Here is a 23,013-nt window from a genome sequence, read left to right as displayed (position 1 = left end):
ACATTAGGCCGGATGCTGCTGAAAGGAACAACAATAGAGAGACATCAGAGTCCACAGTCCACATTCATGCCAGATCTACTCGTCTTTTGTGTCCATTGTGCTTTCTTTTCAGCATAAGCTTTTCCGAGTCAGTACATCTACCTTGGGTTGTTTCGCCAAGTGTATAGCAGTTATCGGATATGGATCACTTTTAAAAGAACATGTTCATAAAAAAATTGATATCAACCAATCAAAATTGGGCATCAAGATCTTGCCGCCAGACGATACAACTGTGAGATATGTGTGTTGGAATGTGTAGGACAATGTTGTTTAATTTTATTCATTTTATCACAACGGCTATTTTCATCCATCTTTTCTCTTTGTACACTGAGTAAGGAATATTGGTATTTCGAAGCTTGTGCAGATAAATGTTTATTAATTGACTTAAATAATAAAACACATTTTTATTATGAATGCATCAGTTCTTCAGCCTTTTAGGAGTATGTTAGTGCTTAACAACAACTTATTGACATGTACTTACATCTCACTTTGATCTCTGAGTGACTGTGTATTTCGTTTATTATTACAGCTGTTGAACAATCCGAGAGCGACATTTACATGCGTTTTATGAAGTTACATAAGTGCTACGACATCGTCCCTACCAGCTCCAAGCTAGTGGTCTTTGACACAACGCTGCAGGTAAGTGCTCTAGAATCTAGATGTTTCTGTTACAGATAAGAAATCTGTCAGACGTGTTATCCATGACTTTAAAAAAATTATGCATTCCTCAAAGTCAGTTAATGGAAAAAGTACAAAATGATCTTCACCATTTTTTTCTTCTGGTCTCACCATTCTTGTTGAAAAACACATCCTCATTAGAATCATGTCAAATAATTCTTTAGTCATTTGTTTAGATTGAATCAGGGAAATGATTTTGTTTGATTTTGTCTGCTCAACGATTATTCCTCAGTTTGTTTTGTCATAGTTTAAGGTGAAGTTTGTAATTTCACAATATTAATTTGACAATATTAGTCCCATAAAAGTCTAAAACTGGTCTTTTTAATTCCACAAGTGATTTTAGGCATTACAATATTAGCCTATAATGTACAGTTTGAAATTATAAATCAATTTTGGCATTTGCTATGTATTATCTTTTAACAGTTTTATTGCATTTATTTATGATATCAAAGTGAGGTGACGGCAGGAAGGAAAAATAAATGTAAAAATTGGAAGAATGAGCATGCACAATTAAATATTCTATATCATGATATTGATCAATTTAAAAATCTATCGGCAGATAACCGATATCATATCAATATACTCAGAGATATTGTATTTAGTGATTTTCAATCTGTATTCCAGCTCCATTTCATCTGTTAGTGCATGAATGTTTTCAATATTATCCAAACGCTGTTATTATCATTTCAGTCTTTTTGAAGAGCCGATGCTTGTGGTCACACGGCTTTCCGAGCCAATCAAAATGCGGCAGCTTTTAGAAGGGAGTCAGTTTCATGTCTATAATCCTGCTTCTTCTCACCCCGTTTGACTCTGTCTGTCTTGATCTGTCTTGTTTCTTTTCCCAGTGGTTTGTTATACCATATATTGACGTTTTTGTCTCCTGTTCTCCCAGTAGAGTCCACACAGCACTTTACACATATCAAATACTGTGTGATAAGCACATATCCATTCATTTCTTGTGGGCTTTCCTGTAGCTCAAACAGCAGAGTGTTGGCGCTTGCGCGTGGGTTTGATTCCCAGGGAAAGCAAGAACTTATAAGAATGTAAATGTGTACCTTGAAATGCAATGTAAGTCGCTTTGGGTAAAAGCGTCTTCCAAATGCATAAATGTAAATATGTTTCCAGTCTTATCCAGTATTGCACGTGCTGTCGTAAACCCCTCCGTCAGCATCTGTGCGGTCTGCTTGTAATGTTCAACAGTGGTGCGGGGTCAATACATCGATATGTGTAAATATTTGATGATAAATTGTAGATGAATGGCCTTAGCATTGCTGGCTGCAGTGGGATTGTTTTGGACAGAAGATCCAAGTCTATGTTCTTGATCACTGACTCATAGCATTGATATACTAGCTGTCAACCCCTGCCACCTAGTTCAGTTCAGTTTCCATACATCAGAAGGGCCAGCCTTGGGGAACGTCTCATTATGTTCCATGCCATGACTCGATTAATGTTTAATAATCCCCGATTGGGCTGGAACATCACCCAAGGAGGGAGAAAAAAGGCTCACATGATTTATTTAAGAATGCCTGTGAGACGCCATGATTAATGCTTTGTTTAGCTCCATGGCAGTATCGACAGTGTTTGAAAGGATCAGCCCGCCCAAATCCTCCTTGGTGGAGTCTATTCCTAGACGAGAAAGGCTTTGCAGATGCCTTTAGCTAGTACTAATGATTACAACATTTTTGATTGAAGAATTCCACAGGATTACATATGGTTTCCGGTCATTTAGGATTTGGATGTATGCCTGTTGTAGTCAATGCCAGCCAAAGTGTAGAACAGAGTTTTGTTAAAGGCTTGGAATTAAATATTCACGGACAGGTTCATACAGGCCTGGTCGCTCACCTCAGGTTATGTGCCTGCGTTGAGCAAGTTATCATACCATAGCGAGAAGATTTTTATGCTTGAAGATAAAAATTCCTGCATCAATGCATGGCCCCAGTTTTGCGTGTCAAGACTTGTGTGTGTGTGTATGTATATCATTCAAAATAGCGTCAGAATTAATTTGCTTTCCATAGAGATAATTGGTTTGCAATATGTTTTTACAGATATTCCTATTTTTAAAGCTAATTATTTAATTCATCATTTATATAATTACATTTTAAATGATACACATTGATTATTAAGGAAAAATGCAAAGCTTTACAATTAATATTAACCCAAAACTAAAATGAAAATAAATTAATGAATTTGTTATGATACTTTATTATTATTAATAGTATTATTATAATGGAGAAGAAGAATTTAAATATCCACAATGCATTTAACAATATTACTATTGTTAAATGCATTGTGGATATTTAAATCTTCTTCTCCTCTTCCTCCTCCTTATGAGCATTTTAATGAAAATAATTGTAGTAGTATTAAGTAATAGTATTATTGCTATTTTATATCATTATTTGTAGTATTTTTAAATCTAATTGTGGATATTTTACACTGTATTTTAAACAAAAGTAATAATTTGATAATTTGTTCTTAAACTATCCACAATCCATATTGTTATCATGTCTAAAAGTAGAATTGTATTGCTGGATAAAAAAGCAATACCTGTCAATTTTTCCATATGAAATTTCTCATGAATTCTACCTTAAACTTATTATATGTGTGACTGAATGCTTAGACCGGAATGAAGATGGTTTGGTTGAAATCCAGTGTATATCTGTGGAAGGTTTTCAAAGGTGTAATTAAACTCCATAATTGTGTGCATACTGCGTACTTGGACACACCTTTGGAGGCAAAGAATTTTTTTTTCATTTAATATGAGATGCTTGGAGTAAACAGCGCCCTCTGCTTGTCACTGCTTATTGGTGTGAAAAAAATAGATTATAGATGTAACATAAAATATGTTTTTGTCCTTTTCTGTTTAGGTTAAAAAGGCCTTTTTTGCCTTGGTGGCCAATGGGGTCCGAGCAGCCCCTCTGTGGGAGACCAAGAAACAAAGTTTTGTGGGTAAGTATCAAGTATGGTATGATAATGAGTACAAAAACCGCCACATTTTGATTTGAGTGACAGGAATCCCTTTTGTTAGAACAACAGCCTGATCTCTTTGATGGTAAAAGCGCTTTGGTAACTGTCGTCTCAAAAGTTTCCAAGAGCGTTTTCCTTATCTACGGCTTTTTAAACCGAGGGTTGTAAGTGGAGCTGCTCTTTGGCAGACTCTCTAAGGGAGTGTAACGTATACATCCAGATCTCTGTGGCCCTAGAAGCGATTCAGACTGGAGATGATCCTTCCTGTCACCCTCCACAGCACTCAGCGGCCCTCTGATTTAGAGTCTTATCTGTTACCATGACAAAACCTGCTTAAAATAGACGCGTGTGCTGACCAGAGTCTCAGCATTTGCCTCTGGCTCCACTAGAAGTGAAATAATGGTTTCTATGAGTTTAGCAGAATTAGAAGCCAGGAGGAAACATTCAGAGCTTTCAAAGAAATAGTGTGGTGGAAACGACACTCTCGCTATTTATTTATATTTAAAATACCATTCGGCAAATGTTGGGGTTGGTAGGTTTTAAAAAAAAATCTTTTTGAAAGATGTCTCTTATGCTCACCAAGGCTGCATTTATTTGATCAAAAATACAGTAAAAACAGTGATATTTTGAAGAATGATTACAAATTAAAATAGCAATATCTATTTTATTGTATTTTAAAATGTAATTTATTTCTGTGATGCAAAGCTCAATTACTCGATTAATCCAGTTTTACAGTGTCACATGATCCTTCAGAAATCTTTCTAATATGCTGATTTGCTGCTCAAGAAAAAAAATCTTATTATCAATGTTGAAAACTTGTGCTGCTTTATAATTTCTTGTTTTACCATGTTACATTTTTTAAGGATTCTTTAATGAATAGAAAGTTGAAAACGACAACATTTATTTGAAATATTCATTTTTGTAACAATGTACTGTAAAAGTCTTAATGAATAAAATAGTTAATTTCTTTCCAAAATACCAAAATAGTTTATACTGACCCAAAACTTTTATTATCCTGTTGTCTTTAAAGAAATTAAAAATCTGCCATTTACACAGCCTTATGTCATTTCAAACATGTATTACTTACTTTCTTTTGTGAAACATAAAGAAGCTATTTTGAAAGAAATAATTAAATTTAATGCCATAACTCTCAATTTTTATTTGAAATAAAGGTGAGGAAATGATCTCAGAAATTCTATTTTTGTGCAAACTGTTCCTTTAAGAGACTGAAAAAATAAATAAAAAAGAAAAGACGAGGCCTAAATTACATCAGCACGAGTGGTAAAATCATTTAGTCCTGATCTAAAAAAAAATCTCAATAACCCAGTTTAAGTGCCTTCATCTTATAAAGCTTGTCCTTTCATTATGAAGGAGTCATGCTGGGATAACCTCTCAACACCAACCCCAGAGAATGAATGAGTCACCGGGAGAGTAAACTCATGAGTGACTCAGACTGATCCACAACACACCATGCAATGTGACTGTCTCCACTAAATATCAAATATCTGACTGTAAATAGTCGTCCTCTGAGGTATCCAGGGACAGTATCTGTCCTCTCTAGAGCGATAACACAATCATAACAGACAGCCTGCAGGATACAGCTCACAAAAACACCATACTACCGTCTTTATCAAGCCTCTGTAAAGACTGTGCCAGATATCTGATAAATATGATGCATTTATAAATTTAATCTCAACCTTATAAAGCCTCATATTTCCTGCTTTATGTGGCCAGCTGTTGCTGTTTCGGTAGATTTGCTTGTTCTCCCCGGGCTGCTGGTCTACCATAAGCCTCTCAGTGTTGATAAAGGGCCGTTTGAGTGTGTCTGAAGTGCTGAGTCACTTACCTTCCTGCAGGCTAAGGCATAAATGCAGTTATTATTAAAGAGATAGTTCACATAAAAATTAAATTCTATCATCGTCTACTCACCCTGATATTAATTAGCAGGGTTTTGAAACCTCTCACCTCTGAGAGCTCTTTTAGGAGTCTCTGTCAGCTTAATTCAATCTCCACAACTGCTCCAGAACCTGCTTATAGAACCTCTTCAGCTGAAAAAATAATAATTTGCATGGTGATCAGGAGAATATGATGCTGTTCTGTAAATCAACACTGTCAGTTGAGTACAGTGCACTTCCTTTATGAAGCTTCATGAACTAGTGATGTCAGATTTGTGGCTGATTTGTTCTTTTGAACTGGTTTTGATTCGGTCAAAATGATTCATTACACATTTGTGAATCACTTGACAGTATGAACTTTTGTTTGAAAATTCAACAGATATGTAAGAAATACATAATTTCTTTATTAAAGGCAGTGCATGTGATTTGTTCAAGAAACAGTTTTTGTTATGCTGGTTTAAAGTCTCTTCACTCGCTAATCTAAATGTATTTATATGTATACAATATTTAAAAAGCTAAGTAAATAAATATCTATTAAATCTTAGATATTTAATCACTGGTTAGCTTAACCAGTTGTTAGGTTATTGTCAAGGTTAAATGCATCTTAATTCCAGCTTCTTCTTTTCTTTTTTTTTACTACCTTGATTTGCATATTGATTTGACATATTAACTGAAAAACAAATAACGATTTGTTCACAAACCAAACAGTGCTGCATAATGCAGCAAGTTTACAAAAATACTGCACATGGTTTTCTGGAAGAACTATAGAGTGATGACTGAAATCAGTACTGTTAATCAGTACTGTGAACTTATTTATTATAATAAGATAAACGGTTTAAACACACCAGTGTACAAAAAATAAATCAGACCTACCAACTCTAGGGCTTACAATATAACGGACGTTTTTTAGACCAACACCATCCAGACCAGCGCTGCGTCCAAAATTGAGTACTTCCCCCTGCTTTATAGTTTGCAAAAAAACAATACGCCAAAAGAGTAGCATGTCCGAATACATACAGTAGTATTTGAAAATCAGTAGGCGAGAAGTCCCCGAATGACCTACTTCTTTCACAGAGATTCTGAAGTACGCTTTCGATGGACACTTTACCATCCCATGAGGCCACGGGAGGGTCTCTGCCACTGCTCCAGTCCTGAAGCCCCACAATCCCTCATTAAGACTGTGGCCACAATGTGTGCCGGCTTGACGGGAGCTGACAAAAATACGCCTGCACCGTTCATCGCCTTTTAATCAAGAGAGTGATTCCACTGTGGTGGTGTGAGCGTCTCAGAAACTCTCTCTGCTTTCTTCCGGCACTGATTTAGCCACAGTGTCCAGAAGTCGGCTGCCAGGGTTTATGTAATGTTGTAAATACTTCCCTCTCAGTTAACAGTCATCACTCACATGTGACTCTTCTGTAGGACACAGAACATTGATGTTGACCTACTGTCTCCTCTGGTATCATGTTTATATGTGTGGATGAATTGTGTTAAGGTGCTATATGAGATCTGTTTTAGCTCATGGCTGGCATAACGCCACCCCTCATGGAGAACCTCCCTTCTGAATGAGCTCCACTGTACTTTGTGTAGGGAAACCCATGGCATCTCTTTTTACTGTTTATTTGTGGTTCAAATGAAGACTAGAAAGTTCAGTTACTTCCCTTTCACACTTGAGTCTTAATATGTCTTTCTTGTTTCTCTGCAGGCATGCTAACCATCACAGACTTCATCAACATACTTCACAGATACTACAAATCACCCATGGTACGAAATGCACTCTTTCTTGTGTTATTTTTTTCTAGTTTTTAGCCGAAAAACTGAACTCTTAGGCCCTAAACACACTGATTAAGAAATGTAATTGTATTCATTTATTTATGTGTATGTATGTATGTATCCATTTATTTATTCATTCATTTATATATATATATATATATATATGTATTTGTTTTTATATATATATATATATATATATATATATATATATAATGTATATGTATATATAATGTATGTGGTCTTTCTCATATAATTCTTTTCTTGGTTTTTTGTAGAAATACTTCACCCTTATGCCTGAAACATATTACTCTCAATTTCAGACTCCATTGTGATAAGAATTGTCATATTATTTGTATTTATTCATCCATCCATTCATATATATTTTTAAATTAAAAATCAAAAGGAAAAACCATGCAGATTTATTTTTCATAGCCATCTTTGATCATATTTGCCAGGGGTTCCAATAATTCGGACCACAACTGTGTTTGTATACATATATAAAATGTATGTATATATGTGGCCTTTCTTATGTTATTTTTTTCTCTTGGGCCTCTTAAGTGACATTTTATTTTATTCTATTTGATTGTATTGCCTGGTTTCTTAGTACTTCACTGATATCAAGTGTACAGTAAAAGGTGCTGTATTTACCTTTGCTGGCTGGCAAATGGGCCTTTGATAGCCATGCGCATTTTGTGAACCTGACGCCATTTAAAATAACTTGCACTGCTCTGACTCCTGTGCTCAGTGTGATCCTAAACACAGACATGGCAGAGTCGAACATTCCAGAAACACTTCATTGTTTGCAAAAAGTTGCTTACTATATAATTCACAGCCTCAAATCAGCTGTACAACTTCTCTTCCTGCGAATTTATTCAAGAACAAAGAAACCACTAATCGCTTTGAATAAAAGCAACATCCTCTCTCATTTATTTGGATCGAAAAGCCCCATCAGTTCTATTCTGCAGAGACAGGAAGTAGTTGAAAATGCTGTAAAGCTTCTTCCTCCGCTTTCAGGGAAAGCACAGCTGTGGCTTAATTATTTATCTTTGTGTGCGTATGTTACTGTACATACTGACGATGATCTCAAATAGACTCTAACACTTACACGCATGTCCATGTGTTTCTCAATTGGCAGGCTGTGTTTTGAAGAGTGTGTTATTTGTAGGGACATACCATGATTTTTACCATTTACTGTATATACATTTATACTTTCAAAAGTTCAAAAGTTTGGGGTCAGTAAGATTGTGTTTTAAAGTTTTCCAAAAAGTCTCTTTTGCTCACCAATGCTGCCCTTATTTGATCAAAAATACAGTAAAAAACGTAATATTGTGCAATTATTACAACTTAAAATGAGTGTTTTCTATTTTTATATATTTAAAAATGTAATTTATTTCTGTGCTGCAAAGCTTAATTTTCAGCATCATTACTCCAGTCTTCAGTGTCACATGATCCTTCAGAAATCATTCTCATATGTTTATTTGCTGCTCAAGAAACATTTCTTATAATTATCAATGTTATTATTATTGTTATATTATTATCAATGTTGACAACAGAACAGCATTTTATTTGAAATATTAAACTTTTGTAACATTATAAAGGTCTTTACTTTTGATATAATGCACCATTGCTGATTTAAATAATTTTAAAGTAAAAATCTTACTGACCTCAAACATTTGAATGGTAGTGTATATTATTAATGAATGCTTTGTTGAATATTAATTTAATTTAAAATATTATATTTTACTTGAAGAGAACTGGAAGAACAGGTAATTCAAAACACACCAGTATTTATGTATAAACATCCATTGAGTATTTAGCAATTTAGCCTGACCTAATACACAATGCATAGAACCGTGAAACTATCCAAAGAGTGACAGAGATAATTTATGCACAGAAGTCTTAAAGGTAAAACGTCTTTATAAGTGGTCGTTATATCTAATGGTAGAATATGTCCCTTTAATTACTGGCACATACTCGCTAACACTTTCTTCCCAGCATTTCTCCCCACAGCCTACATGAAATTGTGAGCTTCAGCATTAACCCATTTTCATCTCCCATCGATCATTATCACGCACTCATGCACACGGTAATCATTAGCTAACATGGAACAGGAGCCTGTGCATCCTCGGATCAGCCGTGCTTTTATGATTAGTCATGCGGGTTTAGACGTTACCCTACATCAGCAGTGTGGTGCTGATCTTTAATTGGTGCTCCTGTGGGAAGCCTGCTGTTTCTGTGTCTCACTTTCACTCAGTCTTAAGGGTCAGGACTACACTCCTATACAGGTCCTTCTCAAAAAAATTAGCATATTGTGATAAAGTTCATTATTTTCCATAATGCAATGTTAAAAATTAAACTTTCATATATTTTAGATTCATTGCACACCAACTAAAATATTTCAGGTCTTTTATTGTTTTAATACTGATGATTTTGGCATACAGCTCATGAAAACCCAAAATTCCTATCTCAAAAAATTAGCATATTTCATCCGACCAATAAAATAAGTGTTTTTAATACAAAAAAAGTCATCCTTCAAATAATTATGTTCAGTTATGCACTCAATACTTGGTCGGAAATCTTTTGCAGAAATGACTGCTTCAATGCGGCGTGGAACGGAGGCAATCAGCCTGTGGCACTGCTGAGGTGTTATGGAGGCCCAGGATGCTTCGATAGCGGCCTTAAGCTCATCCAGAGTGTTGGGTCTTGCGTCTCTCAACTTTCTCTTCACAATATCCCACAGATTCTCTATGGGCTTCAGGTCAGGAGAGATGGCAGGCCAATTGAGCACAGTAATACCATGGTCAGTAAACCATTAACCAGTGGTTTTGGCACTGTGAGCAGGTGCCAGGTCGTGCTGAAAAATGAAATCTTCATCTACATAAAGCTTTTCAGCAGATGGAAGCATGAAGTGCTCCAAAATCTCCTGATAGCTAGCTGCATTGACCCTGCCCTTGATAAAACACAGTTGACCAACACCAGCAGCTGACATGGCACCCCAGACCATCACTGACTGTGGGTACTTGACACTGGACTTCAGGCATTTTGGCATTTCCTTCTCCCCAGTCTTCCTCCAGACTCTGGCACCTTGATTTCCGAATGACATGCAAAATTTGCTTTCATCAGAAAAAAGTACTTTGGACCACTGAGCAACAGTCCAGTGCTGCTTCTCTGTAGCCCAGGTCAGGCGCTTCTGCCGCTGTTTCTGGTTCAAAAGTGGCTTGACCTGGGGAATGCGGCACCTGTAGCCCATTTCCTGCACACGCCTGTGCACGGTGGCTCTGGATGTTTCTACTCCAGACTCAGTCCACTGCTTCCGCAGGTGCCCCAAGGTCTGGAATCGGTCCTTCTCCACAATCTTCCTCAGGGTCCGGTCACCTCTTCTCGTTGTGCAGCATTTTTTGCCACACTTTTTCCTTCCCACAGACTTCCCACTGAGGTGCCTTGATACAGCACTCTGGGAACAGCCAATTTGTTCAGAAATTTCTTTCTGTCTTACCCTCTTGCTTGAGGGTGTCAATGATGGCCTTCTGGACAGCAGTCAGGTCGGCAGTCTTACCCATGATTGCGGTTTTGAGTAATGAAACAGGCTGGGAGTTTTTAAAAGCCTCAGGAATCTTTTGCAGGTGTTTAGAGTTAATTAGTTGATTCAGATGATTAGGTTAAAAGCTTGTTTAGAGACCCTTTTCATGATATGCTAATTTTTTGAGATAGGAATTTTGGGTTTTCATGAGCTGTATGCCAAAATCATCAGTATTAAAACAATAAAAGACCTGAAATATTTCAGTTGGTGTGCAATGAATCTAAAATCTATGAAAGTTTAATTTTTATCATTACATTATGGAAAATAATGAACTTTATCACAATATGCTAATTTTTTGAGAAGGACCTGTATGTCCTTTTCCCAGTTTCAGGAGTCAGGCTTTTTGAGATATATCCAGCTGCAGACCCGCAGCACCACCAGTTTCAGAACCCCAGCGCCAGAACCGGAAGTGAGGGAGGGGCGGAATTATTATTATTGCATTGTAGTTATTTTTGCAAGAATGTAAGGACAAAATGGGCCTGAGAGTGAGTTCCTCATTTGATACATTGTAAGTTAAATTTATACAGGATTGTTGTGATAAAATGGGCCTAGGGGTGAATTGGTAATTTGTTGTATACATTTTTATTGTTTCTTCTAAAACAATGCCGAATTTTCTCTCTATTTTTTAGATTTTTGGCATTATTATTTTACATAAAGAAAAATGCATGCTGCACATGTTCTTGTGAAATAAAGTACATTTTATATAAAATGCCCAGACGTTGTTTTTTTTATTAAACAATCAAAACCAGGCATTGCAAATTCATATTAACAATACATACCTTCAATATCACAACAATTTAAAATTTTTGTAAACACAATAAATAAATAAATAGAAAATAAAATATCACAGAGGTCTAATCAGTTATCAAATTGTATATAATTTTGAAAACCTCCAAGGCTTGTCTTGTTTTTATATCTTTCAAAGCTTTCTTATACAGAGTTAACTCCTTCATAAAAAACAAAAACAAAGGTCTTACCTTCATAAATCTACACTTATGTATAAACTGCTTAGCTAAAACAATTAAACTGTTATACATTAAAATGCCCATAAGTTTCAAGCATTATTTTTCACCATCATGATCAGGAAGTAACTCTCATAATACAATGAAACGGATAACTATATACAATTATATTACACAAAATCAATGTTTTAAAATGCTTATTGTACTGTTCCTTAATGTATGATTATAACATACGTATAAAGTTTGACGTTTCGTGTGTAATAAAAGTATGCTGTTTCAAAATACGCTCCAAAACGTTAGGTGGCGTTACTCGGTTTAGAACGTAAGCTCCGCCCCTCCCTTCCGGTTCTGGCGCTGGTGTTAGAACGTAAGCTCCGCCCCTTACTTCCGGTTCTGGTGCTGGGGTTCTGAAACTGGTGGTGCTGCGGGTCTGCAGCTGGATACTATAGGGCTTTTTGGGGTTTCCCAGACTTGGACCTCCTTCTGTGTTTCTCATTGGTCTTGTTGGTCAACAGATGCTTATGTTAGATTGTGTTGCAGGAAAAGTTAACATTTTCTCCGGTGTTGGTCAAATAAGAGATGTTAATGTCACAATGGCTCAAGAGTTTTTGGTAACACTTTACAATAAGGTTTATAAGTTAATGCACTGTGAACAAACAATGAACAACTGTATTTTTTATTTATTAACATTAACAAAGATTAATAAATACTGTAATAAAAGTATTGCTCATTGTTAGCTCATGTTAGTTAATACATTAACTAATGTTAACAAATGAGACATTATTGTAAAGTGTTACCATTATTTATATAAAATATGCTCATCTACAACCTACAGTTACATATTGCTATTATTTGTAAACCTATAATTTAGATATTTAAATGCACTTTAATAAATGCATACTAATTATTTATAATAATTTTATGTAATACAATTTAAATATTATAATAATATACATTTTTCGATTGATACATGTATTATTAGTAGTATTATTATACATTGAGAATATCAGTATAATGCGAATGTTTGTAATTTGAGTAATAGTCTCTTGTTTTTGTTCAGGTACAAATCTATGAGCTTGAGGAGCATAAAATTGAGACGTGGAGAGGTAAGAAATTTTCACAGGTTTGTTTTCTGGATGTTTTATTTATGTATTTATTTATTTATTGTCTATTTTTTATAACAGAGCTCTATCTACAAGAAACATTTAAGCCTTTAGTGAACATATCTCCAGATGCAAGGTAAGCATTTGACTTACAATGGGAAGTCTGTAGAGTAATCTTATATATTGAAGAGGACCGCTAGAGTTCCTTTAGTAAACCACAAATATATGTCCTGTCATATATTGCCCTTTCCTGTAAGTATTGTGCAGTCTGCGCATAATTAGCAGTGTATTAAAATATTCAGTGCACGTCGTCTTGGACGAGCAAAACTCTGAATATCATCAGGGTCCTCTGAAGTCTGAAACTGACTTTCTCTGTCTCTATATCATGTGTGTTTCAGCATATTTGATGCTGTGTATTCACTGATCAAAAACAAGATCCACCGGTTGCCCGTCATCGACCCTGTCAGTGGAAATGCACTTTACATTTTGACGCACAAAAGGATCCTGAAATTCCTTCAGCTGTTTGTAAGTTCATCAATAAATTTATTTTGTGTATAAATTTTGGGGATTTAGCAAGATTTCTGTTGGCTGTTGTTTATTTATTTTTTTGGCGGGGTTTGGGTTTAACCGATGCTATAACAAAGTGCACAGTCATTTCCTCTAGAGTGAATGAGGAAGGAACAGAATGAATAGGATGAAAAAGTGCAGAGGAAGGGAGGGGTGAAACAGATGAAGAGGCAGAGAACCGTCCCTAGATTTATGTAATCTATCTGATCACAATTCCATGGCCTTATATATGCTTCAGTGTAAACTACTTCCATCTCTCAGGAAATTGTCAGTCATAAAAAGACTTTGAAAGAGAGATGTTGAGCAATACAGCTTTTACGTTGCACTGTTAGGGAAAATAAAATGTACTTTTTGTACTAACGCCGGTTTCACATGGCACGCGTTAGCAGACACGTGTTGTGTATGGTGAGCGGGAGCAGCACACGCCCGTTTTGCTTTCACACTGGCAGCGTTTGTCGCGCGCACCTGAACCGCGGCTTGTGTTCAGGCTTTTGAGGTTGTGGTCAGTACTGTGACACATTTTGTATATATTTTTTTTAATAAATAAATATTGATAGGTAATTGATAGCTGAATTTATTATTGTATATTATCTACATATTTATTACATATTAGCACTCATCTCCATGAAAAGCGTGCTGCAAAAGAGAAAAACTTTACGAAATCATTCAGATTGTTGAAATATCTAATTTACAAACATTAAACGTCTTAAAGATAATTCATACATGTCTGTAATAACAAACGGCAAAGTTCTTAATAGAGACGTATTTTAAAGGGGTCATATAATGCCATTTTCATACAAGTTAATTTGATTCTTTAGGGTCTAAATGAAAAGTTTGTAATATACTTTAATTAAAAAATTTCGTTAGTATTGTAAGAAAACACTAATTTTACCTGGTCAAAAACAGCCCTGTTTTCAGCACGCAATTTCAGTGCATATGCCTTTAAATGATAATGAGCTTCACTCACTCCGCCCCTCTGTTTTTTTTTTACATTTATTTTTTAGACATTAGACATAACATACAAACAATAACATGACATCCAAAAAGACAACAATCCAAGAATTTCCAAAGTTAGTTTAACATAAGTAAGAAACTAAACTAAAATATTAAGAAAAAATGAAAAGAAATATATAAAAAATAAAATTTAAATAAAGGGGCTAAGTTTAACTATTTGTATAATATAATAGATACGAGAAAGTTACAAACCAGTAATCAGTATTGAAGAAAAAAGAAACATCATATAAATCTTCACTGTTCAATTATCTTCAATTCTTTGGCAAATACAATTGTATCAGTGCATTTCTTATTATCTATACATTTAAGAGACTCAATATACAACATAAAATCAGCCAAAAAAACCTTCAAACAAGGCTTAGAATTATTAAATTTACTCTTATGAATGTGAAATTTACCTAATAAAATCATTAATCATAAAATTTACAGACGTCGTTTTTGACTCAAAATATATGATAACATCTTTGGGTGTTAATACACAATTATGACCTGATTTCCGTTGAAAATATATAGTTACATTTTCCCAAAATTTTTTAGAATGATGACATTCAAAAAAAAGATGTAGAGTTTTTTCTGGCTGATTCAGACAAAATGAACAATTCTCATCAATCTCCATAAATTTTGATAAAGTGTAATTACTAACATAAAAGTTATGAAGTATTTTTAAGTGTATTTCTCTATATTGGTTAGGTATGCAAAACCGAAATGGAAGCAACCAAGCTTTTTTCCAGATAATCTCTGGGAAGCAAATATTCCAGAAAAATTTCACTCTAGGCTTAAAAGACCTATTTTTATAAAATATATTTCTAATAAATTTATTGGAGCACTTTTTACTATTAAGGTCCACACCATTTAAATAAAGTACAGGATCACTTCTACATATGTTAAGGGACAACATATGGCTCCTCATTAACATCATTAGACCTGTGGGAATGCCTCTCTGTTCTGCGGGCGTTTATAACAGCGTTATGACCACACCGGAGTGTTTACTTGGCAACAGCTGAGGGTATAGGAAAAAAATGGCAGCGGGAGTCTCTGAGGAGGACACATCTGTGCAACCGTATCAGTTTGAACGGGAGTCGGAACAAGATGACGGCCCGAAGAAGTTCGACAATTAAGGCTCAAACATGACGTTTCTGAATGGTTGGTTATTATATCGTCACTTTGATCTATCTTTGTGTACTGGCAGGGTAGAGTAACTTAGTGAGATGTACGAACGCTATGTGTTTACTGATGTAAGTTATACGTACTCAGTTTGTAATAACACAATAACCATAAAGCGTTGTTCATTATAAACGTGGGATAATGAATTATATTGAGAACGTCGTACATAGAAAAGATGCCGTATGTACCCTGAGTGTAAACCTTAACGGTTAACTTAGCCGCATTCATCGTGAAGCGATTTGCAAAGATTAATATAATGGTTAATAAAATCTTACACTTACTTTTTCTGGAGGTTTAGCAGGGAGACATGAATAGTTGGTAACGATTCTTTATTCAGGAGTTTACATGTTTAGCTTCTTATCAAAATCAGCTTTATAAGTTACTTCCTTCGTTAATAAAGCAGTCTGGTGAGAAAAGATTTGCAAATCGCGCAAACATGAAAGCATTGACGTTGCTCGTGGGGAATATTCCCTTCGAAAACAAAACACAGCCACTGTGTCTTCAGCGGTTCGGATTTAGGAACATCAAAATTACTGCTGTGTTCGTTATTACACCCAAGAACAGAACACCACAATCGCTTAGACGCCATTCTGCTCCAGCGTATCAACAATGACGGACTATGATGACTGACAGCTCGCTCAGGGCAGGGATCTGTTGAAACGCTGCTGTCAATCAACAATCGTGGGAGGGGCGTCCGATTTAGTGACGTCACAAAATCAAACGGCTCAATTTGAGGCAGGGGAAAACATACAAGGAGATTAAAACAAAAACACTGGATAGATTTTTATCATTATATGATGGTTGTGTACAGGCACTGCCAACACACATTTCAGTACAATCAACTTGAAAAAGTGCATGTACCATTATATGACCCCTTTAAATGAGCAAATTCTCGAAAAAAAAGTAAAAAAATCAACCAAATCATGCACATCATGGATGTCTATACTGTATGTGTGCTATATTTATCTGTCTATTCTATTTACCTTTCTATATTGAGTTGAGTTGTTCGCTCGTGGGCCAGGGAAAGGTTGTCAAAAACACTTTTAAATGACTTGCCATCGACACCAAGTGTCACTGCAACTTCATCCCATGCTTTTTCCTTTGCCTGCAAGTCTTTATAAAGCACATTATGTGGATCACAAATAACTTTATGCTTCTCATCCTCCACACTGAGACCAGTGCCGTCCATTATTGTCGTCTTTTCAGGTGCACTCTGAAGACCACCGCCTGTGACATTACATGCTTTTGTTTATGATTGTCAGCATGATATCTGTTCTTAAGCCAATATATATATATATTAGTAATATATAATAATAATAATTATATATATATATATATATATATATATATACACACACACACATCAATGCATTGTCACTTTAATTCAGTGTGAGCGGCACAGCAAAAGTAGACTCTGGGCCGAAACGATGGCGGCACTGCTTCTCCTGCTGTGCTCCTGCTACGCACTGCAGCGCCGCCTCTGCGTGCGGTGTGAATACTTTAATCTGTTAACATGGGCGCAGAAAAAAATACACTCCGCTAACGCGTGCAGTGTGAAACCGGTGTAAGAATTCTTAGAAAGTGTTTTTTTTTTTTTTTTTTACAAAGGCCAAGCAGCCAATATAATTCCTATAATTACTATATATTTTTATGTAGCGTGAATTGTGAAATGCTTGTGTTTGTGTGTCTCAGGTCTGTGAGATGCCAAAGCCTGCCTTTATGAAGCAGACACTGGAGGAGCTGAGCATCGGGACCTACAGCAACATCGCCTTCATTCACCCCGACACGCCAATCATCAAAGCACTCAACATCTTTGTGGAGAGGAGAGTGTCAGCACTGCCTGTGGTGGATGAGTCGGGTATGATTCAAGAGAAAAAAAAAACTACATATTGTGTATTCCAATAGAGTGCACACACTTTTTTCAGCAGCGTTGGTTCCGGAAGTATTTTTTCCATTCATTTCTCCCATAGAGATTTTTTAAAAAGTCTTTGTCAAAGCGTTATAAGCCATGAACCAAGTCAACCAGCTATAAGAGAATCATAACATTACAAACTTTCGGGAGCAAAATATTATTTGAAAACCTGACAAAAAAGACTGTGTACTTAATGTCTTTAGTGAGGGAAGAACTACAATCCCATGAAGCATTGCTAACAGCATTATCAAATTAAATAACTACTATAATGGAATATAAAAATCATATAACTCACAGTAAGGCTGTCTTTAGGTTTATAAGTTAAAAATGTATTTCCATATGGAGAAAATGAATCAGGTTTTTACTTCAGAAACCCAACTGTTCCACTCTATACAGTCAGGAAATGTACTTATTTAAAACTTAATGACTTTTTTCTTTGTATTTTCCACTTTCAGGAAAAGTTGTAGATATTTATTCCAAATTTGATGTCATTGTAAGTATATTATGTATTTATTTTATTGTTAATTGAGCAAAAATGATTGGCCTATACACCAGACATTCATTATCTTTGTGTGTGCGTGTTTGTAGAATCTTGCCGCTGAAAAGACGTACAACAACCTGGACATTAGCGTGACACAGGCGCTGATGCACAGGTCACAGTACTTTGAAGGGGTCATGAAATGCAACAGACTAGAGACACTGGAAACAATAGTAGATCGGATAGTCAAGGCTGAGGTGAGCTGAGTGTCTTCATTTATCGGCAACATTGATATTATGACCAAAAACATGTGCTCAGTTTTAGGTATTCTAGAGCTGTGCTAGTTGCTCTTGGTTAATAGATATTATATAGCTTCTTTTGGAAACAGAAATTTAACTGTTGCCCTTGCTCTTGGTAATGTATACTAAAGCAGATATTGGTAATAGATATGCAGGAGCTTTAGTTTTTACAGATTTTCAAAAGTTCCTCCAGCTCTTCATAGATCAAATATTTTACAGTTGCTCTTGGTAATATGCACTAGAGCAGCTCTTGGTAATTGATATTGTATAGATACTTCATTAGATTAGATATTCTCTAGAGAAAATGGGTACAAAAAAATCTAGAGTTGCTAGAACTGCTATAAAAGCATCACCCGTTTTTCTAGATATTCAATACCTGCTCTAGTCTAGTTCACTATAAAGGAGATATGCTTGAAATGCTCTTGCTAATAGATATCCTACACATGCTCCCGCTCTTTGTAGTGGAAATCTTTTTAGAGTTGCTCATGGTGTTGTATTCTAGAGCAGCTCTTTATAATAGATATTATACATCTGCTCTGGCAACATTCAACAATTGCTCTTAACTCCTTACAGAGGAAATATTTTTGTCGCTCTTGGTAATTATGTTTATTATACAGCTGCTCTTGGAAACATACATTTTGGTGCTCGGGCCTCTTGAAATTGCTCCGTTTATTATTATTAGCACTTGTTCTTTTTAGAGGAAATATTTTACATTCGCTCTTGGCAATAAGAGCATCTTTTGGTAATAGATATTGTATAGTTGTTTTAGATCACTATAGAAAAGAGATTAATTCACTATAGAGGAAATATTTTATATGCTTCTCAGTATTTTAGAGTTGCTTTAGTTAACTACAGAGGATATTTTCTCCTCTAGAAGCTGATGTCTCTCTGTTCTCAATCAGGTGCACAGGCTGGTGGTGGTGGATGAGAACGGCAGCATCGTGGGCATCGTCTCTCTGTCGGACATCCTCCAGGCGCTCGTTCTTAACCCCGCAGGTATAAATGCTCAGCATTCCTAAAGCTCCTTTCCAGCAGGACCCTCCTCCTCCCAACCTCTCTCGCCCAAACCACAGGTACTACATACACAGGTTGCCTGACACACCGCCACTGCTGGAGTCACTGAGACGATGCATGACCACTGGCTGGCTCATGATGTGTGCGCGGATGGCATGTGCTAACTTGCACTTCCTGTTTCCACCACAGAACCAAACATGATTTTCTTTGATTCCAGAGGGCAGTTGACAAAGGATTGTGTGTTTGTGTTTGTGCTTGTATGTGTGTGGGTGTGTGTCGCACGTCCACATTTCGCCGCACTTGATTTTGATAAATGGGTGACACTTGCAGTACATCAGAGCCACTGCAGGGCTGCCCATCTGCTGTTGGAGAGTGTCCTGCAGTATTTCAACTCAACCACTCACTCTGTCCTCTCATCACATGCACACAACACACATAATGTCATAGGTTTTTACAGAAGAATCATTATATAGATCTGCTTATAAGTTTGCACACCATTTGCAGAATATGCAAGATTTTAAAGGGATAGTTCACCCAAAAATTAAAATTCTGTCATCATTTACTCAACCTCATGTTGTTCCAAACCATTAGTCTTTCATTAATTATTGAAACACAAATGAAGATATTTTTTTAAGAGAGAGGTTTCTGTCCCTCCATTGAAAGTCTATTCACTTAAAACTGTAAAAACATTGTAAAAGAAATCCATAGAAATCGAGCAGTTTAATCCAAGTGTTCCTAAAAGACATGATCGCTTTATATGATGAACAGATTTATTTTAGGCTTTTATTTGCATATAAACAATGATCAGCTAATGTACACAGAGCACTCAAATGTAAAAGGAAGTTCAACCGTACTTGCTTGACATGTGAGAAAAAAACACTGTCTGTCAAATGTGTTTGGGGTTAAGCAAGAATGAGCCTCATTGGATCTCGCGTGTCGAGCTAGAATGCTTGAGCTTCCGTTTACTACATTCGAGTGCTGTATGTACGTTCGCTGAACGTTGTTTAAATTGAATTTTTTATTCTGCAAGGGGTGTGTAAACTTATGACAAAAAAGACAGATGAGCAGAACTGTATAACCGATGGAATATGTTGCACATCTTGGTATGACACATCTAAATCCAAATCAGGTGGTGGGATATAATACACTTCTCTCTATTTCGTCGGAAAACTCAAACTTTCTGAATCTGCTTCTGAGAGGTCGCTGTGTGCTGGGTGTCTGTCTTGTCTGTGAATTTATAACACTGAATATTAATTGCTGATGTGAAGAGTGTTATGAATCCTAAGTAGCAGATGTGATGCTGCTAATATTGCAAATTGTATGCATGGATCAAAAGATATTCCGCCCTGTTGTACAGTCCTGCTCCTGGAGATGGACCTTCCTGCAGAGCAGGGTCAGAAATGAACGGAAGCTTGAGGCAAAAATGACACCCAAGTTAACAATAATGCCCCCAAAATTCAAGATAAGGGGGCAAAAAATGCCCTATAAAAATTAAACTTAATTTATTTTGACTGTAGTAATAGACATACAGCACTCAAATTTGGGAAACGGAAGCTCATATGTGCTTGCTTGATGCACGAGAACCAATGAGGTTCATTCTCGTGTCACCCCAGGATGTTTGAGCTTCCGCAAAAACAAATGAGGTTTGTTCTTGAATGTTAAGCAAGTACGTTTGAGCTTCCATTTACTATATTTGAGTGCATTTTGTGAATGAAAGCTACATTAAATCTGTTCATCATATAAAGTCTCTTTAGAAGACTTGGATTAGACTGCACGATTCATATGGATCTCGTATTCCGTCAGTGTTTTTGGGTCAATATAGTCTTTCAGTCGAGGGATAGAAAACTCATCTAAAATATCTTCATGTGGGTTTTGAAACTACATTAGAGTGAGTAATTAATGACAGAACTTTCATTTTTGGGTGAACTAACCCTTTAATGGAAAAGTTCTGACCCTGCTGCAGAGTCAAGTTTCAATTTATATAAAACACTCTGAACCTGCAAATCAAGGATGTAGGAACTAAATTAGGCAGGAGGGCCGATCTCAGAGCACAGAGCAGCCCTGGTTGAAGATGCATGTTCATGAGCTGCCCACTAGTGGTTATAAGCAGTACTGAAACTAAAACGAGACCTCGTTTACATGTTGTATGCTCGTTTACCTTTGCAGGTATGACCAGGAAGGACAGCGAAGCAGAGACGGAGTGATGCGTGCTGAGATTGCTGGGCCATGTGACGTTGCTGGCAGAGACGGGAGACAACAAGTTTGAGCCACATCTCTGAATGAAAGAGAGAAACCAAGAAACTTGACCTAGATGTGTGCTGTTAGAAGGGTACACAGACTGGTTAATTGGTCTTTCATTTAATATATGGATGAACGTAGTGGCCGCATGAGGCGATTAAGGTGGATCATCTCTTATTCAGAAGGATACTGTGAACTCTGCCTATTATATCACACTAAGCTTCTGCACGCACACTATGATAACTAAACTTTTAGCTAGACCTAAAACTACGCCATCTGGTTTCTGAACAGCAGTCTGCGCACAGACTATGGACTGTACCATAATCGCCTCTTTTGGGAGGGGGGTGTCTGTGCGTTTGCAGGGCATTCAGTAATAATCTCAGTATTCAATGCATGTTAGGACTGTTTGCTCCTTGTGTATATAAGATTTTCAGCTTGTGCCGTATGAGCCCAGCTCACATATTTCTACTTTTGACTACACCTCCTGAATTTAGGAACTGTTGTTTATTTCATTTAGTCTCCAGCTCCCTTTCTCCACCACAATGGAGAATGCAGACAGAAATGGTTTCCTCTCTATCTGTCTACGGTGCCTTCTGTCCAGCAGTTATCGCCCACTACTGGTTGCCAACAGAACAAGATTAATTGAATGTTTAAATGTATCAAAGAGAATGTCACAGTTGTTACTAAACCAAAAGCCCCTTTTTGCTGTTTTAGTGTGTCACTAAATGTATTTACTGAAGAGCTCTACATTTCCTCACTTTGGGTGTTCATTATTTTCTTGCTGTTTTTGAAATGATGCTGTAAATGATAATTAAAATGTTTATTTATTTATATTTAACACTTTTGTAATTTTGAAAGTGATATCTAAGTGTGAGATGGAAAGAACTATTAAGCCCCTATGCAGTAAAACTTGATGTTGAAAAGTGATTCAACCTTAAAATCCCTTTTTTTTCTGTCCATGAGGCGACTGATTCTTGTTTGTTTCAATTGTACTGTATACGCACACAGAGCTTCTGTCTGAAGAATCTACAAGTGCCAGAGAAAGGTATATTTTTCTGTGTATTCAGTGTTGTTTGTAATACTTCACATTATCATTTTAAGTTCTCCTTATTTGTTTTGCAGATATATGTTAGTGCTGTTGTCATGAGACAGTAATGCCCAGAGATAAATGCACATCACTAGCATGAGAATGCCAATGAATAGTTATACTTTAGATTCATTTTTATTTTACAGTTAAATAATAAAAAACAAAGTCTTTGAACTTTTTATTGTATTTATTGTATTATCTATAGAAATTAGTAAAAAAAATAAGAGGGAGATGCTGCTCATGTAGCCT

The 23,013-nt window shown here is 36.2% G+C and overlaps 1 protein-coding gene across 8 annotated transcripts in view; it reads left to right on the top strand.

Annotated features, from left to right (window-relative positions):
- prkag2a (protein kinase, AMP-activated, gamma 2 non-catalytic subunit a) overlaps nt 1-22,938 on the top strand; it is an 85,238-nt gene extending 62,300 nt beyond the window's left edge. For 5 of the 8 annotated variants that reach the window (XM_077245030.1, XM_077245032.1, XM_077245031.1 and 2 more), the window contains 11 exons: nt 569-678; nt 3,582-3,663; nt 7,279-7,337; nt 12,949-12,994; nt 13,073-13,127; nt 13,390-13,516; nt 17,429-17,594; nt 18,104-18,141; nt 18,237-18,383; nt 19,328-19,421; nt 21,606-22,938. In XM_077245030.1, the coding sequence (XP_077101145.1) occupies nt 569-678; nt 3,582-3,663; nt 7,279-7,337; nt 12,949-12,994; nt 13,073-13,127; nt 13,390-13,516; nt 17,429-17,594; nt 18,104-18,141; nt 18,237-18,383; nt 19,328-19,421; nt 21,606-21,643 (962 nt within the window). In that variant the 3' untranslated portion in view covers nt 21,644-22,938. Of the gene's footprint in view, nt 1-568; nt 679-3,581; nt 3,664-7,278; nt 7,338-12,948; nt 12,995-13,072; nt 13,128-13,389; nt 13,517-17,428; nt 17,595-18,103; nt 18,142-18,236; nt 18,384-19,327; nt 19,499-21,605 lie in introns of all 8 variants that reach the window. The other 3 variants (XR_013207321.1, XR_013207322.1, XR_013207323.1) reach the window with 1 other exon arrangement.
- Nucleotides 22,939-23,013: the final 75 nt, after the last annotated feature.

The sequence above is a fragment of the Siphateles boraxobius genome, unplaced genomic scaffold (assembly GCF_051911475.1).
Source record: "Siphateles boraxobius isolate OS27281-9 unplaced genomic scaffold, OSU_SipBor_1 26, whole genome shotgun sequence".
NCBI classification, from domain to species: Eukaryota; Metazoa; Chordata; class Actinopteri; order Cypriniformes; family Leuciscidae; genus Siphateles; species Siphateles boraxobius.
This window is presented reverse-complemented; position numbering and strand designations above follow the sequence as displayed.